The sequence below is a fragment of the Castor canadensis genome, chromosome 14 (assembly GCF_047511655.1).
Source record: "Castor canadensis chromosome 14, mCasCan1.hap1v2, whole genome shotgun sequence".
Lineage (NCBI taxonomy): Eukaryota > Metazoa > Chordata > Mammalia > Rodentia > Castoridae > Castor > Castor canadensis.
In genome coordinates, this window is record NC_133399.1 from 108,121,916 (window position 1) to 108,140,672 (window position 18,757).

Below are 18,757 nucleotides of genomic sequence, written 5' to 3' on the forward strand. Positions count from 1 at the left end.
TTTTCATACCTTTACCTTGGGGACCAAGCTCAAAGCACACAGACCCTTCAGACACACACTATATCCAAACCACAGCAGGAGCAAAATTACCTTTTAAAATGAAGGGAAACTAATGGCTTTTCAAACATATAAAAACAGAGTGAACCCATCAGCAGAGTATCATTATATTAAATGTTGAAGGGGGTCCTTTAGGCAAAGGATCATGATGTCAGATGGAAATTTAAATCTACACAAAGGAAGGGTAACATATGGATAAACATAAAAATTGTTTAAGATGCCACTGAAAAAGAATTGCTTAAGGAAAAATAATAACTATATATTGTGGAATTTATAGCAATCTATAAGTAAAATGTTATAATAACAGTAACACAAAAACTAGGAGGGAAATGTAAACACATTCTTGTAAGGTTCTTGCATAATGTTAACAGTTGGTTCAAAGTAGTATTCAGTCATTATAGCTTATGTGTAAATGAAATAAACGTCAGTGATGATATGAGATGTGGGGAGAAGTTAGGACTAGTGTGTTATAAAATACTTGCACTCTGTGTGTAGTGCGGTGTTACTTGAAAGCGGACTTGAATTAGTTGTAAAATGTATTTTGCAAACCCAAGGACAGTTGCTAAAAAAGACATAATTGATATGCTAAGAAGGAAAAACCACAGAATGCAGAAATAGCAAGAGTAGGTACCTTCTCGTTCCTCACTTTAGATGAAAAGCCCTCATTCCTTTACCATCTAATACATGGCCTATAGTACATTACAGTTTCTTTCTATTCTTTGTTGAGTGTTTTATCATGAAAGGAGGCTGAGTATTATCAAATGAATTTTCTGTATCAACTGAGATGATTATGCTTTTCTCCTTCATTCTGTTAGTGTGTATTATAAGGAACTTTGGTCTGTAGTTTTCTCTTTTTGGTCTGACTTTGTTATCAGGGTAATATTGATCGCATATCTGGAAATTTTTACTTCTCTTCAATTTTTTATTTTTTCATCAGTCAGTCTTAGTAGATCATGTGTTTCAAGGCAATTGATCATGTAGATTATCTAATTTGTTGAAGTTATTCTTATAATCCCTTTTATTTTTATAAAATTGGTAGTAGTGCCACTTTCACTTTTGATTTGAGTCTTTTCACTCTTTTCTTAGCTAAAGGCATGTAAGTTTTATTGATCTTTCTTAAGAACCAGCAATTGATTTTTATTTTCTCTATTTTCTATTCTCCATGTAGTTTATTCATTGGCTTCATTTTTAAAAACATTTTTCCTCTGCTTGCTTTGGATTTACTTTATTTTTGTTTTTCTAGATCTGAAAGTATAGAATTAGATCACTCTTGAGATCTTTCTTCTTTTCTAATGCACATTTATGGTTATTAATTTTCCTCTTAAATTGCATTCGCTGCATCTAATAAGTTTTGTATGTGTTTTTATTTTCATTTTTCTCAAGATATCTTATAATCTACCGTGTGATTTCTTCTTTCACCCACTGGTTGTTTTAGAATGTGCTATTTGATTTCTACTTACTTATGAATTTTCCAGTTTTTATTTTGCTATTGATTCCTTGTTCATTCCATTGTTATAAAAAGCTTTGTATGATTTCAATCTTTTACAATTAAGAATTATTATATAGCCTAAAATACGGAGTTTCCATGAGAATGCTCTATGTGCACTTGAGAAAAACATTCATTTTGTTCTTGTGTACAGTGATCTAATTGCTCTGTAATGTTGTTCAAGTTGTTTGTTTCTTTACTGATCTTCAGACCTGGTTATTCTATCTCTTATTAAAAGAAAGGTAGCAAAGTCTCCTATCTATATACCTGTCTTTTCCTCCTTCAAATCAGTGTTTTCTCCGTGCATTTTGGAGCTCTGATGTTTGGTGCATAGATGTTTATAACTGCTGTATTTGCTTGGTGATTTGACCCTTCTATTACTATGTAATGTCCTTCTTTGTCTCATGTAAGTTTTTGACTTGTCTATCATATTTGATATTATTATAGACACCCCTTCTCTTTTTCATTACTACTTGCATGGAATATTTTTTTCCATACTTTCACTTTTAACCTGTGAACCTGCTGTAAACCTGTGAACCCTTTCAACCTGCAGTTTTGAGTGTATCTTTCTCCTGATTTGGTGTGCAGGGCACTGCAGATCTTTGGATGGTTTCCAGAATTCCTCTAAAGTAATTTTAGTCAGCCTGTAGTAGTTTATTTAATGTTTTATGGGAGAACAAAGACCTGGAACTTCCTGGTTTGCCATCTTACTAATGTCTCCAGTATTTTTTTTTGAGTGATTGATTACACACAATAAAGTGCTTTTAATTTCTATTTCCTATTACTCATTAAACTATAAGGAAAAATGTGTGTTATTCTTGTTTCTTATGAGCAGGATAAATTCAGTTACTAGTTTATGGAGGTTTTAAAGGTAGATTTCAAGAGGTTTTCTATGTAGACAATCATTTTACAACTCAATATTAAGAGGAAAATGCAATGAAAAGGTGGGATAAAGATTTGGGCACTTTACAAAAGAAGATATACGAGTGGCCAATAGGCACATGAAAAGATGTTCACCATTAGTTATCAGAAGAAAGTACAAATGCAAACAGAAGTGAGGCATTCCTAGTCACTTATTAGCATGGACAAAATTAAAAAGACTGAGAATACCAAGTGTTGGTGAGGAGGTGGATCACACAGACATCTCATAAACTGCTTCAAACCGAGTTTCTAAGTTAAATAACTATTTACCACACAACCCAACTTTTCTACGCTTAGGTATTTCCTCCAGGAGAAAAGTGTGTGTCTAAATAACGACTCATATTTAAACATTCATAGCAACTTTATGCCTATGAGCACAAAACAAGAAAAAACTCAGAGTTCAACTGGTGAAAGGATAAATTATGGCCTATCCAGACAGTGAAAATCCAATTAGCAATAAGAATGAACGAACTACTGACAAGTACAGTAACATTGCTGAATCTCTACAGCACTGTGTTAAATTGAAATGATCCCATCTACATGATACTTTATAAGGCTGTAATGACAGAAGGCAGATCAGTGGCTCCCAAGGTGCCAGGGTATGGGGAAGGGAACTAACTGTGGGGCCTGTGGAAACTGATGGCTGACAGAAGTGTTCATGTCACAGTAGTTGTTGTCATTACACAATGGTATACACTTCTCAAAGTTTGTGAAATAGCACACATAACACTGGTGAATTTTGTTTATAAGTTAGTCTTTAATAAATCTGACTTTAAAAAATAAAACCTTCCCAGCTACTTGGGAGATGGAGCTCAGGAGGATCATGATTCAAGGACAACCCAGGCAAAAAGTTAGCAAAATCCTATATAAAAAAACAAGTCAGTGGTGGTGGCTCATGCCTGTAATCCCAGCTACTCTGGAGGTGGAGGCAGGAGAATGTACTTCAAGGCCAACCCAGATAAAAGCATGAGACTTTTTCTGAAAAACAAAAGCAAAAAGGCTGGAGGCATGGGTCAAGTGGTAGAGCACCTACTTAGCAAGCACAAGGCCAGTTCAAACCCCAGTACTCCCCCTGGGGCGGTGGGAGGGAAACACTTTTGAGCATCAGCTATGGATTTCCTTGGGTGGCAGGTGCTCAGTTACCACTTTGAAAGGCCCCCACCTAAAAACACACAGAAACGTGAATATTCGAGGAAATCATTTTATTAAATCATTCATTCCATTACTTATTTATTTAAAATCTTAGACATGTATTATAGAGCTGGGTGCTAGGGATGCAGCAGGGAAAGCTTCCTATCACTGAAGAAGTGCAGAAAACACATTTAACCCAGACTTCATTTGGCCAGGAAATCAGGCAGCTGCTGAGCTAAACCTGGAATGATGAATATATTGTGGATTTTGTTTGTTCCCCCCTGCACCCCAAACATGTCCATACAATGACCCAGGGAATAGTTCTGGAATCAGGCAGATGTGGGCTCCAGTCCTGGCCTGGGCTCCTGCTAATTAAGCAACCATGAAAAATATCAATCAAGCAAAGTCTCCTTTTCCATATCCAGAATCAGAGTGATCATAATCACCTACAGGGTGCTCTGAGAATAAATCAGAAAATACTTAGGAAGCATCCAGGTCAATAAGCATGGTCACTAGTAACTGGTGATACAACACATGTCAGCCATCTTCCTCTTCTACCACAACCTCTTTCTACCATCCCGGTCAAACCCTGGGGGTGAGGAAAGCAGGAACCTGGGTTTCTGAAACTCCAGAATCACTTCATAGTGTCTTGACCAGCAAGGTTGTAGCAGAGACAGCTTTGCTGCCTGGTACCTCTCAGGAACCAGCCAGGAGGCCCCAGCCCATGGAGAGTTCCTTTTCTTCTGCACCCAACAGCTGCCCTGACTTGCACATCTCTGGTGACATTCCAAAGGTTTCTTCCAGTTCTAAAATTCAAGACCTATAAAGCAAAGCTGAAAACAGAAAAGGCTGGCTCCAACAAAGGAGTTGGAGGTCCCCTTTTCTGACCTTCCCCTGGAAGAGCATAAAGCCATGAACACCCACATCCACTCACAGATGCCAACTGAGCATCCCTTGGCTCACAAAATCTTTTCAGGTCCTTCTGAATTTGGATACCCAAAATGGAATGCCCAAAGGAAGGACATGGCTTTGTTCTTTCAGTTTCTGTGATACAGATAACTAAAAAGTGAGCTCAGAGCTATATTTGTGGCTCTTAGCAGAGCCTTAGCCATAGGTTAGTGTAGTGGTTCAGTGAGCACATCTGATACTGCCCTCCCCAGCATTTTGTATACCTCTTACTTGTAAATTATGTTGTGTTATATAAAGGCACTTTATACCCCCAAATGGACTCACATGTATAGAATGAATTCAATTATTAAAAATAAAAGTCAGAGCTGGTGGAATGGCTCAAGTGGTAGAGTGCCTGCCTAGTAAGTGTGAAGCCCTGAATTCAAACACCAGTACTGCAAAAATAAATAAATAAATAAATAAAGTAAAAGTCAAATGTAATAGTCATAACTTTTGCAGGATCAAAAAGTGAGAACTTGGGGAGACAGGCCAGTGGGGTAGGTATTCCTGCCACTCTATGAACTGGTGACCTTGGTCAAGGTACTGGTTCTTATAGGGTTGAAGTAAGCAAGATTTCTTTTTTAAGGGATGAGCATGTGGAAGGATCCAAAACACACTTTTTCTCCCTCCTCTAGGTCAGTTAGCATCATTTGCTCCTCAGATGCAGTGCCTTGCCTCATCACGGCAGGGTTTCGCAAGCCCTCCAAGCTAAATTGCAACAACTTGTTCTACTTGGGACTGCCTAGGAGTCCCAAGCAAGGGCAGGGTCCTGAGCTTGTCACCTGAGCTCTGAGTCAACTTAAGCATGCCCCAGCCCCATCCCAGGGCCCTGTCACAGGTTACCACCTCTAGTGGCCAGCCCCAAACTTCCCTGGGACTCTGCTGTCTTCAGGATGACCTGATCACACCTTCCCATGTCTCATGCTGAGCGAGTTGGTCACCAGAGTGTGTAGAAGGAGGCTCAGGAGCCCTGGGGACAGCTCTGCAGAGCACCAGGACTTCGGGCCAGGCCTTCCCTCCCCTACACCAAGAGGATTGTGGCCACCTTACTGTGACCAGGTACCCCAAATTCCTGTGAGAAGCACTTACCTATTTTTCTTTTTAAGTGACTATTTTCTTAGAAAAGTTTTAGGTTCATAACAAAATGAAGAGGAACAGATTTCCCATGCCCGCTCCAACCCCCACCATGTCAAGCCTCCCCATCATAGTGGTCCACTGGTTACAATGGATGAACCTACTCCTGGTGGTGTGCCTTCTACGGGTTTGGATGAGGGTATAATGACACGGGACGCACCCACCATTATAGCCCACAGGGCAGTCTCCCTGCCATAAAAACCCTCAGGAACACTCTCCTGATCTCCTCCGCTGGGTGTGAAGGGAGTGAGGAGGATGTACTGAGTGCCTGTCAGGTATTTTCTAGGTCTCTTTTTCATTTAATCCTACAGCCACCCCTTGAAGAAGGGAGACTGAAAGAAGGGAGACTGAAGAAGGGAGACTGAGGGGTCACTTGAGATCCCCATGGCCAGATGACAGTTAAAATGAAGGCCCTAGAGGAGAAATTCAAAATCAAGCCCTTGCCCTGAGTGATGAGGTCTCACTTGCTGATACAGGGCTGGGAATTCAAGGGAACCCCCCAAAAAAGTACCCTCCAGCCTTTAGAGGATAGGTTCTTGCCTTGGTGAGATCTATTTGTTTTACTTATGCAAGAGTCCTTGTGCCTACTTCTGTGTAAGACATTGTCCTGCGTGCTGTTGGAGGGACACTGGGTCTCACCTTTACTGACTCTAGGGTTGAATGGAAAAAGTGACACACAAGCTCTAATACAAGTACTCTGATAAGTGCAGAAACACCATGCAAATCATGAAGGGAGAGGTTAGGGGTAGGTTGGAAAGGATGCAGAAGTTGTGGTCAGTCCCTGAAGGTGTTTGAGGCAGGCCATGAGGCCAGAGGACAGACAGTGGAAGCCCTAATGGACTACAGGGAGAGGCTACAGCCCTGGGGCCAGAGCCAGGGAGCCATGGCGCAGGGAGAATATTCTGGAGTGAAGTGGATGAGAGGCAACTTAAAGGAGAAATAGATCCATGAGCCTGGGGGCAGCACTGAGCAGGCAAAAGGGTCATGAGGAAGAGCATTGAGTTATGAGCTCTTGGAGAGGAGGCTTGCTTTGTGTACACTGATGGTGGATTTCCGTCTAGGTTGAATTGTTGAAAACTCCATGTCAAAGCTACTGTGGATGCATGGGGTTCTCATTCACAACAGCAAGGTACAACAGGTGGCTTGGAAAGATGAACAGAATTCTCTATGGAGGCTGGGCATCTGAGGGCCTTTGGAATGGTAGGTTGGAGGTGCAAAACAAAACTTAAGATCTGTGGGGCACAGCAACAGGAATTGTCCAGGAAGCAGTCGGCCATGGGTACCTATGTAGAGAGAATGAAGGTGAGGGGGACCCGACTCAAAAATACCAAAGGTCGTCCAGTCTCCCACATAGCTGACGACAGCAGGCGGAGCCAAGGAGCAGGGAGAGGAGGACACTGGGAGAGGAGCTGAAGGAGGACTGTGCTGTCTGGAGTGGAGACCCTCCCCTGGGGGCCTCCAAGAGGTGAAGGAGACAGGATGCTTCTGTCAGGCAGGGGGCTGACTGCTCACCACCTTGTTTCTCCACATTTTGAAGGTTGCAGCTGGACACTTTGACAAATGTTTTACCATCACAGCTGCTCTGCCACTTGAGCCACATCTCCACCTCATTTTGCTCTAGTCATTTATTTTTTGGCAGCACTAGGGTTTGAACTCAGGGCCTCACTCTTGCTAGGCAGGCGTCTTACCACTTGAGTCACTGCCAGCTTGACAAATGTTTTAATACTTGTTTTTGTCCCATCCAGGATCAACGGGTGTCCTTGGTGGGTGGGTACAGTAATTCCTTCAATGCCCACCCCGTCAGCAGGTCTGCTCGTGACAGAGGCCTGGGAGCACAGCTGGGCTCCAGCTTCCACATTGATCTTTTCATGGAGCACCTCCCCATGCAGGCAAAACCCATTTCTAAGGCATTGTGTGGAGGAAAACACATAACAAAATTTACTTACTCATCAGAGTTAGAAATGTTAATAAAGGGGATTTTAGTAGAAAGTTGCTTCTCAGGTCAAGTCAAATAATAGTAAAGAATTTCTTGCAGCTTCATTCTTTACAAATAATAGTAAAGAATATCCACATGAACACTGAAGGGGATGGAACATTCAGTCCTGGGGAAGTCATATTGAGATGATTCCAGGGTATGGTGGTCCACTCTAAATGACAAGCTGATAGGACTTGGATGTGGGTAGACTCTGTCAGAATTAGCTTGTAGCCCAAAGTTAGTGCTCAGTAAACATTTTTAGAATAACTGCTTTTTAGCATCCATGTTCCTTTCTCAAAAGAAATCCAATACAGAAAATCCCAGATGCAATATAGAATCCTTCCCTCAGTTAAAGAACTCTGCAGCTCTCCTTAAAAGCTTGTTGCTAATGTTTACACAAAATTCAACTCAGGTGGGAGTAAATGCCTCACCAGCCCGCCTGCCCTGGCACACAACCACAACCATACACGCCACCCCAGCAAGGCCCCTTTTCCATGTAGCCCCTCCACATGGCTTTTTCCCCTCGTACTGGTTCCATGAGGGCTGTGCACATGTCATTTCTAATATAGCTAGTATTTCCTAAATAGAGCATATGTTTTTATGTAAGAGTTTAGTCATTCTTTTTATTAGGAAATGGTACTAATTTGCTCATTAATAATTGAGCACCATAAAATCACAGACTGGGGCACCCAATCTGACCTCAGCTCCACACGCCAGCATAACAGGCTCCAAACTGCAGTGGCTGCAGAAGCTGTGAGATAAACAGGGTGGTGGGTGGTGAGGAAGCTCTTGCTCAAATCTAAGTGTAGCCGCTGCTTGCTGATCCAAGGGCTGAGATCACTGGGAGAGTTGTGCTGAAACTCTTCTCTGCTGCCGATTCTTCCAAGAAAACAGGTCTCGACCTGCTCCTGCCACCGGTGAACAGATGAGGAGAAAAACAGGGCTACAGCCTGTATGAGAACACAAATGCTCCTTTTGGTCTCATCTTCCATAAATATCAGTATTTCCTACAAAGTAGAAATTCTTTTTTCACAGACTTGCAAACAGTTTTTTTTTTTTTTTAAAGATGACTCACCCATTTTCTCGCCAACTGTTTAGCCAAGCCGGAAAGGAGATTCCCCCACTGGAATTTCCAGTGTGCAGTGCACCCCAAAGCATGCTCAACAGCGCACACAGTACCTCTGTGAATGAACTGTGAAACTGCAGTTTGCCAGCTGCTTCCCAGTCCACTGCCACTGAAAGGGAACGCTGAGCTGAGAGTGTCAACAACAGGAACCTTTGCCAAGGCTGGGGAAACTGGATGTGGCAAAGGCCAGGCCAAGACCAGAGGCAAGGGGACTGTGACTACAGTGGAAAGGGGACTGGGCATCCAGTTCCCTTTGTAGACAGCACAAATCTACTTACAGAAGTTGAGAGAAACCCTCCTGTAGGGGATAGTAATGATGGTTACCTCATGGGGTTATATGAAGATTAAATGAGTTGATTTACTTAAAGTGGGTGCTTAGAATAGGACCAGGTACATAAAACTTTGTCTGGTAATAATTATTAAAATCACTACAAAAGGGAAGAGGATGCTGCAAGACCTGTGGAAGGGCCTCTTCATGGGACAGATCTTTCCCTGGGGATCTACTTTTTCCCTCTCTCAAAACATAAGAATGTCAAGGAAAGCATCAGAGTATAAAATTAATGTATTTTTTTTCCCCTAGTGAGACAACCTGTAACCTCAAGTTAACAATCAAGGGCAAAAGGTCATGAACATAGGCGAGTTTTAGTTCCTGCTACCAGCAGTGATTTGCAAATCAAGTAGAGAACGATGCCCAGGCCTCCTTGACATGGCCCACGGCCACCCTAAGAGGTCCGTGAGCAGCAGGGCTAGGGGCACAAGACCACCCCAGCAGGACAGGGAGGTAGGGCCTAAGACCAGACATTGAACATAAGAGAGCATGTGAGAGGGAACAAAAGCATACAAGGATGAAGAAGAAAAGAGGAAAGAGGCAGAAAGAAACAAGGCAAGTAGAGGGGAGGACACAGGGTTCAGGAGGTCAGAGCTGTGCCTGCGTTTTTTCTTTTGAGATCCATGTAGGAAGAGGTTACCAGCAAGTGAGAGTGTGACAAGACAAGGCAACAGGTAACATCCTCTGGTTGGAGCAGGTTTGCAAAGGTGCCTTTGACTCATATACTACTTATGTTTTTAAGAGCCTTTCCAAGGTAGTCCTAACACTGATCTAGACACTGACTTCAAGATGACCTCAATTTCATGGCCTTGGCTTCTCAGGTCTTCCCACCCGCTGAGGACCTCCCGATCATCATACTTGATGCAGAACCAACCTGCTGTAGGTGGTTTGTCCTTAAGGACCTCAAAACAGTATAGTCAAACTCTGTGCTCCCTCCACACAGAACCCCAGAGGCTTCTGATGAAAGCTGAAGACTGATTGTCCCCAGAGCCAACATGGTCATGGGGAGACCTCAGCACACACTGCTGCCACTGCTCAGCGGAAGAGAGGAATAGCTGCCCCACTAAAACCGAAGCCCAATACAACAAAAGCCCTCTCATTCGGGAATGTAGTCATATAATTCCTACTTGGCAGAAATGTATGGCTGGCTGAAGAACAAAAGGAACTACTTGAATCCAAATATCGCCTCTTAATCCCTTAATTAGACTAAGTCCTTCAGAAGGAAGCAGAAGTCATTGTTACTGAAGGAAACCAGAGCAAACACAGACCAAGGCATCCACGCACATGGGCTCGCACATACGTGCCTGCGTGTATTCGTATGAATGCAAATAAACACTCACGTGAAGGGCACCGCGTTTGAAAGGCATTTACTTGTTTATGAGGGTCGTGATCTGAACATTAAGATCACTTCTCCCAGGAAGATGACTTGGGGAAGATGTGGTGAGCGGGCGAGACTCAGCAGTTCACGGGCATGTTAAAAGATGTGCCCCATCTGCGTGGGGCTCCCTCTGCTCTGACTTCAGGCCAGAGAGTTTGCCTGGCAGCACCTGACAGCAGAGTGGTCGGAAGGCTCTGCCTGGTGAGAATTCACCTGGAAGCTTTCTTCTTCTTCTTTTTCCCGGGTGCTTCATCTAGCACAGCATCTACTGCTACCTCTACCAACTTTTGCTGCTTTTTCTTTGCTTTCTTCTTTTTGGGCTTTTGGGCACCATCCTGGTCATCACAGGGCTGCATATAGTCTCCTGCAGTCTCGGGAGAAGCACTGGGACACTTGTCCCCATAGGACTCTCCGGGCTGCTTCTCAGCTTGGTCTTTCCTCTTGGCCACAGGTTCCTGGCTCTCCTCTTCCTCACGCTTTTTCTTTTTAGGCTGCTTGGCCTTGGGTTTGGGGAGATTCTCCACATCTTTACCTGTTGCTTCTTTTGTGTTTTTCTTTTCCCTTTTTCCTTCTACTGGGGGCTCTGAAAGGCCAGGCCCTGGAGCTTGGGCCTGTGGTTTGTTCTTTAGCTGAGCCATCCGCTTAGCAAAATACTCCTGGATGGTGAAGGAGCTGGTTGTGGTGGTGGAGGGCTCGTTTCCATCTGCAGCAGCCGGGCCGCAATCCTCCTAAGGGGAAGAAGAGTTACAGAGCAGTTAAGTGTCTCAATCATTCTGCACAGCAGCCAAGAGGACTCCATGTGGAGCCACTCGTGCTCAGGAGACACAGTGATGCTGAGAGCTGGTCTCTTTCTCCCCTCTGCTGGACCTGAACTGCAAGGCACAGAACAAGGTAGCAATGCCCTCGGGCTCTGTACCATGTCAGGCAGGAGGCTGAGCAGGCAGATGCTAACTGAGGAAGTCAGTGAGCAAGTTGCCTAGCCAGGCTTCTGAGTAAACTGCTCCTTAGAAACAATGCTATAAAGGGCAATTAGCCCCAGAGTCTCCCATAAAAACCAGGGACACTGAAGTTCTGGAGCTTTGTGATTTTGTTAGACACTGATTTCAGCTCCACTATGGAGTACATAGGTCTTTACATGTTGATGTAGAAAGTCAGATGTCACGTGAACAGGTTAACCTTCCCCATGAGGACAGAAGACAATTTCAACCTGGAGGCTGGCTTACTGGGAACACCTCCCACTCCCCTACTCCCCCTTCAGAGTACAGCTACTCTGGTAGCTACTCCTGGAAAGAATATGCTAATCCTCTTCCCTGAAAGAGTGGGGTCACCTGGGGATCTTCTTCCCTCCACTGGGGATGGGGAGAAAGGAGAGGCTCCATTCCTACCCTAACATGGGCTAGATAACTCAGATCTGTTAGTCTTGTTTTTCAATTTGAGGAATTACTCATGAGTAACAGCTGGGATTAAGTAAGGATACATTAATTTTTAAAAAGTACATTTAGCTGTAAAACTGGAGAAGGGAGAGAAAAATGCCTAACACAAAAAAGAGGTGAGTTAAATTACAAATGCTGGTACTACACATGGGGTGATAAAAACGAACGCATGAAGCACAAAGAAACTTCAAATTGAAAACTATAAGGAATATGTTTTAAGTAAAGTCAATGCCTAGTAACTCTGCCTAAAAAGACTTGAAATATTCAAGTTATTCAACAATAATGCCATACTTAGGTTTTCATACTTACCTGGTCTCTCCTCTCACATGCATTCATTCTTACAGAAAGAGGCTGGTATGCTACCCTTGTATGTTGTGGGGCAGGGAGAGGTCTGAATAAAGAAAGCAATTTCCAGATCAGGATTTTACAAATGATTCTGAATGCAGGTGGCAATGCCCTGTGGGAACAGCTAACCTAATCACAAACTAACACATTAAACATGTGTTTTCTTGACACAGCGACACTCAAAATCCAGTTTAGTGGGATCAAAAACAACACCCTGTTTGAAACTCCAGCAGGACCAATATTTTATCAAGAAACAGCTAGGTCTTAGTGGCCACTGCCCCACAGAGCTCTCATCAAACGGTACCTTTATCCCATCAGTGGGGTGGTTGCCCATGCCTGTAATTACAGGTACATGGGAGAGGTAGAATGATCATGGTCCACAGCTGGCTCTGGGGATAAAGGTGTGAGACCCTATCTGAAAACTAACTTAAGTCAAAAGCACCGGGGGTTTGGCTAAGTTCAAACTTCAGTACCACTAAAAAAAAAATAAGTAAAAAAAAGACACCTTTATCAATATCACTACTTATCAAATCAACATTGACCTTATTTTTTTTTAGCCTCTAGACTAAAAAAAATCATGTAGTCAATTTTGAAGTTTCAAAAATAAAATGCAGAACGTGTGATAAATACACCAAATTTTAGGAAGAAGTTTAAATTATCAGCATTCAATTTTTGCTGGAATCTCATTGGGTAATTTTGAGAAAAGTAAAAAAAGCTGCTCCAAGAAACAAAAACCAGGTTGCTTTGTCTTTTTGTTTCTCAAATGTTGAATGAGTGCTGAAATTTTGCCTAGCAGAATGAAGCACATTTTCAAGGCTCTGGGGACTAGCCAAAACCAGGCTGGTGGACAAGAAAGATCTTCACTTCCCAAGTAATGGCATACACCCCCAGCCACAAGGGGGCAAAGGTACTGGGAAGATGGCCCACCACATAACAGGTCCCACTGACAGCTGCCCCTTGTGTGGGCCACTCTTCTAGAATGTGCTTGTGAGTTAGAAGCTCATGTGCAAGTCACGTCCCATGGCTCCTCACCTTGCTCATCTGTGTATTACCTCCCGAATTTCTGCTTTGAACAGTTTCACTGCAAGAGCTGATTGCAGGCATTAATCACACCTGTGGTTATCAGGCAATACAAGGCCATTTTTTTAGTCGCTTGCTGAATTTAGTGGGTCTTTCTAATCTGAGAAAATAAGTATGCTCCTAACTCATCCTGTGGTGTGGTAAGGAGTGTAAGAGACCTGGGCCACTGCATACCACCCACAGCAGGGTAGGAAAACAAGCAGAAGAGGTACCAGCATCTTCCATGTGCCTGTGAAAGTATGGACAAAAGCAGCTTGCGGGGAATGCTGTTCAATGTTGGTGGCCACCCTCCACACTACAAGGAATGTCTTCTTTAAAAAGCATGGACACACAGGAGGAACATGCTGAAAATCTGATTCCTGCAGGAGCAATGCTCGGAACTCATGACCACACACTTGACAATAGAAACCAGCTTCACCAGAGATTTATCACCTCCAGTTCTGTATTCTCAGCTATAGATCACATGAAAAAATATGTATCTTCAAGAAATGAATACTTTTCACAAATGAAAAGTGAACAAGCATTGGGTAAAGCATCACTTTTTTTCTAGTATTTTGACACAGAAACAATTTGCATCTTCTGACATTTCTACAAGCAACCAATACAATCTCAAAGAAAACCTGTGATATTTAAATGTGACTTTCACTAGTGTGTAAAGTTTGAGGATGTCCCAATCTGCTAATGGTATTCTAAAAACTAGTGAAATAAATTTATAAATAAGTTGAAAACTTCCAGTTCCATATGAAAGACTACCAAGTGAGGTATTCATCTTGCCAAACATTTGGTGTAAGTTTAGGGATTCAGGCAATTTTTGCTGTTAATTAATGGAAGCCCTTTGATAAATCTCATTACCTCTTTGGGTCTCAGTTACCTAATCTAGTAAAATATGCAGGCTAAATTAGGTGATTTCTAAGGTCCCTTGCAGGGCTAGTGCGTGTTGATCTCTGAAAAGACACGACGGCTGGTTGTCACTCATGGTACAGAGAACACAGAAGGCCTAGTGAGGCTTTAGTGTACGCTGGTGGCAGAATTAAACTAGGGTCACAAAAAACTCTCGCCCTGTCAGGCCAAGACAGAAAAGTAGTAATAATACAGCTAGCTATAGTGTTTGCATAAAGTAAATTTATTCACCATCTGAAAGAAAACATATACTATAGCTAAAGATCACACACAGTATTGTCAATCAGGAGAGCAGAAAGAGCCAAACACTATTCAGTACTGAAAAACATATAAGGATTCATTCCAATAAATTGATTGTGTGTAGAAGTGAAAACCAACAGAAGCAAAACTAAAGTGACAATTGACTAGAATTAATAATCTATTTTAAACCTAGGTCCTGGAAAATTGTTTCACAGGTTAACTTTATCTGCTCACAGGAAGCACTCCAAGTCTCCTCATTTATTCAGAGCTGATGAGTGCATAGCAAGTGTTAAGAAAAAAATCAGGTGATTGATTTTTCTCAGTGATAACTAGGACCTTATTTTCTACCCAATCAATAATGTTCTCTGGGTTAGAACTGACAACTCAGGGGGACCTGCTCCCCACTTCAGAGCCTTGCTGATTTAAAGCCAGAAGAGCCCGGGGGATCATTAGTTCAATCACGCAAGGAAACTGCAGTCAAAGTGACCAGCCCTGAGTATGCCATACTCCTTATCATGTGGCATCTTGACGACTCACAGTAACCCAAGCAGAGGCATTCTCTTCGCCTTCCAGGGCACAAAGTGAGGCTCAGGGCACTTGACTGGCAGGAGTGGGACCCGCCTCCTAGCTGCCAGGTGCAGAGCCCTTGCTCCTCCACATGGCACTAGACTCCAGCCTGCACCAGACTTGCTTCTCGCCTTTTCTCTCTTTAGAGGATCCCAATGCTGAAATACTTATTAATTCATGGACAAAAGGCCAAGCTCAACTGTGGGGAGGAGAGAAGTTAACTGATGCAAATTTTCATGTAGAAAACATGCTTACAGGAATAGATACTACTTTTTAAAGAGAGAGAGAGAAAAAATTATACTATCTAGCTTGCAATTCACATAAATAAAAGAATAACCTGAAGTCAGGCTTAAGAGTTTTATAATTTGTCAAATTAGCATGCAAATGATCTGTATGTTTTTCCTTCTGATCTATAATCCCATGTGTTACCATAATCACCTTCCACAGGTAAAGTCAACTGGAGAAAAAGCAAGGTAGTTTGGGAACTGTCATCCTCTTTCTGTGAGATTAGCTGTACATCAGTAGCTGCATGGGCTGAACTATTCTCACCAGGGTGGAGAGCAAGAGAGTTCTAGGGTCCCTGACAACTGTAAAAGAAGGCAGCTGGAAGTCAAATGGCAGATGGGACTTCCTCCACAGCCCCTGGCAGCAGGCTGTGAGGTGCAGCCTCCTTCATATCTCAGCCTGAAAACACAACCTGGAAAAGCTTCCATTTCCAGAGAGTCATCACAATGGGTCAACACTGAGGTCAGGCAAGGTAGCAGTTAGTACAAAACAGTTAGCTAGAAAGCAGGCATCGTGCATTGTGTTGGCACCTGTTCCTACTTTCAATGGCACCTCCATGGTTTCCATATTGAAAATTATCATGTTTTACTGACAAAGAGCTACTTTTGCACTCACAAAAAGTTTATTCAAGTGTAAAGTCCTGTTTTGTTTTGTTTTTTTTTTTTTGGTGGTGGTGGTTTTGGGGTTTGAACTCAGGGCCTCATTCTGTATTTTTTTTTTTTTAAACATCCATCATTCATGCTTGGAATTAGGCTAAACACACACTCTCAGTAATAACCAGCCTTGGGGACACAATCAGTTTTAGCATTAGCAAGTACACAGAAGTTAAAAATAGATATATATGTAAATATATATATAAAGCCTTACCAACTGAAGAGACATCTGGATTTGAAGTAATGCTAAAACTTGAAGCTATAGTAACAGAATGAGAATTAGGCTACAACTCAACTGGGAAACACATACAGGAATTAGGTGTGTGTGCCTAGGTACAAACAGGTATAGGAACCTATAGCAAGTGGCTGAAGCCCCTCTGCAGCATTTCCAGGAAGATGTTCTCTACAACAGAGATTAACAAACTATGACTGTGGGCCCCTCACATACTCTCCACATTTCTAAACAGTTAGGGGGACTGGAAGAAGATTATTCCATGACATGTAAAAACTGAATGTCAAGCACCAGTGACCATCATGCTTTCAATTTCATCAGTGAAAGGTTTGTGGACGTTTGTTTTCTCTCTAGTTGTACAAGGACACACCATAGGTGCTATGTAAATGTGTGCTGAGTGAATAAACGTATTATACATATCTGCTTTTTGAGTACTGTATTGCTGACTTCTAGAAGGTCAGATACTTTTCAAGAATGTACACACTAGTCCCCTTTATCTGTAGCTCCTTTTATTTTTATTTTTGGCAGTATTGGGGTTTGAATTCAGGGCCTCCTGCTTGCTAAGCAGGAGCTCTACCCCTTGAGCTACACTCCTACCCATTTTAGCTTTAGTTATTTTTCAGATAGGGTGTCATGTTTTTTCCCAGGACTGGCCTCAGACTGAGATCCCCCTACCTATATGTCCTGCCTAGTTGGGATCATAGGTGAACATCACCATACCCAGCTTTTTTTTGTTGAAATCCTCCTGATTTCCCCTTCATGAGTAACTAGGAGTCCAGGCATGAACCACCATGCTTGGCCTGAAAGTATCCCCTAAAAGTTCACATGTTGGAAACTTAGTCCTCACATTTGGACGTGAGGCCTTTGGGAGGTGATTAGGGTTAGATGAGACAGTGAAGGCGGGATGCCCTTCTGAATGAGATCAGTTGCTTTATAAAAAGAGCAAGAGAGACCAGGGCTTACAGCACACGATGCTTCCCGTTACGTTGGGACACAAGACGGCTCTCATCAGACACTAGCACCCTGACACTGAACTTCCCAGCTTTCACAAGTGTAAGAAATGACTCTTGATTTTTTATAAATTATCCAGTTTTAGGTATTCTGTTATAATAGCAGAAAACAGGCTAAGATATGTGGTTTTAAATAGGCAGGGTCAGCAGTAGTCCAAAAATACTACATGAAAAATTCTAGAAATGAACAATTCCTAAATTTAAATTGCCTGTCATTCTGGATAGCATGATGAAATTTTGTTCTCCATCCCACCTGGAACATGAATCATCCTTTGACCAGAGTTTCTATGCTCTGGTATAGCACGGTACCCACATGTTAGTCACTTTAGTAGCTGTGTCAGTGATCAGATTGAGTGTTGTGGTATCATAGTGCTTGTGTTCAAGCAATCCTTTTTTTCCTCAATAGTGCTCAATAGCATAAGAATAGAAATCTTGGCAATTCAGATATGCCAGAGAAAAGTTGTAAAGTACTTCCTTTAAATGAAAAGGAGGAAGTTCTTAACTTAATAAAGAAAAAAATTATATATTAAGGTTGCTATGATCCACAGTAAAATGAATCTCCTATCAAAATTGTGAAGAGAGGAAAAGAAACTGATTCTCATTTTCCTGTTGCACTTCAAAATGTGTAAGTTAAAGCCTAAGTGTTTGGTTATGATGGAAAAGGCTTGGTACTATCTAAGGTTTCAGACATCCACTGGGGTCTTAGAACATATCCCGCCTTGGAAAAAGGGGAACTACTGTACACATATGGGACTGCACAGCCTTAGACTTTGATGAAGTCCTTGTGTCCACTCACAAGAGACTAACAAACAGAACACCAACCTTGCAGAATTATGCTGATAAATAGGAGAGAAGCTGCTAATGTGCTGGTTTTCAAACAGCAAAGGGAGGCTTAGATTAGGAAATGACCGGACAGCAGAGGGAATTCTCAATGACGCTGTAGCATGCATCAGATCTTTGCTTGAAATTCAAACTGAGACAAAAGAACTGGACATCTTGGGGAAGATAACGGGGAACTGGGAGCTTTTCACTGGCCTTTGGTAGAGAAATACAAACAATGCCAAATTCCTCACATGAATGCCAATGTTAACAAACCTGTTCACTTTGTTTCTTTTCTTTCTTTTTTTTTCCATTTGCCTAGTCAGCTGCTCAAATTACCGTTCATTAAGAAAAGCCAACAAAAACATATTTTAAAAGGATGGTGCTCTATGGCAACTTCTCCAGTGACTGACATCAGAATCAAGACAAGTTCCACTGCCTTCAGGAAAGAAGGGAAGGAAAGGAGCTGCAGCTGCTTGCCTCCCTGAAAGGTCCTCCTGACTCCCGTGAGGACATCTCCCATACACTGGCCATCGGAAGATAAACGAGGCTCCTCCAGGGCTGGAAATGATCAATGTGACATAAGCACCAACTTCTTTGAATGAAGTCTAAAAATAATCCATATTGACTGTATTTTATAATTCTAGGTCAACTGGTTCTCTCCTCTGCTCTCCAGAGGCAGGTTAAACAACTTCCACACCCAGCTGAA

General features: G+C 42.4%; 1 protein-coding gene across 3 annotated transcripts in view; it reads right to left on the reverse strand.

Moving 5' to 3' along the window:
• Nucleotides 1-10,457: 10,457 nt before the first annotated feature.
• Nucleotides 10,458-18,757, reverse strand: part of Pinx1 (PIN2 (TERF1) interacting telomerase inhibitor 1) — a 72,741-nt gene continuing 64,441 nt past the window's right edge. For all 3 annotated transcript variants that reach the window (XM_020185454.2, XM_020185453.2, XM_074055273.1), the window contains one exon: nt 10,458-11,212. In XM_020185454.2, the coding sequence (XP_020041043.1) occupies nt 10,694-11,212 (519 nt within the window). In that variant the 3' untranslated portion in view covers nt 10,458-10,693. The remainder of the gene's footprint in view (nt 11,213-18,757) is intronic.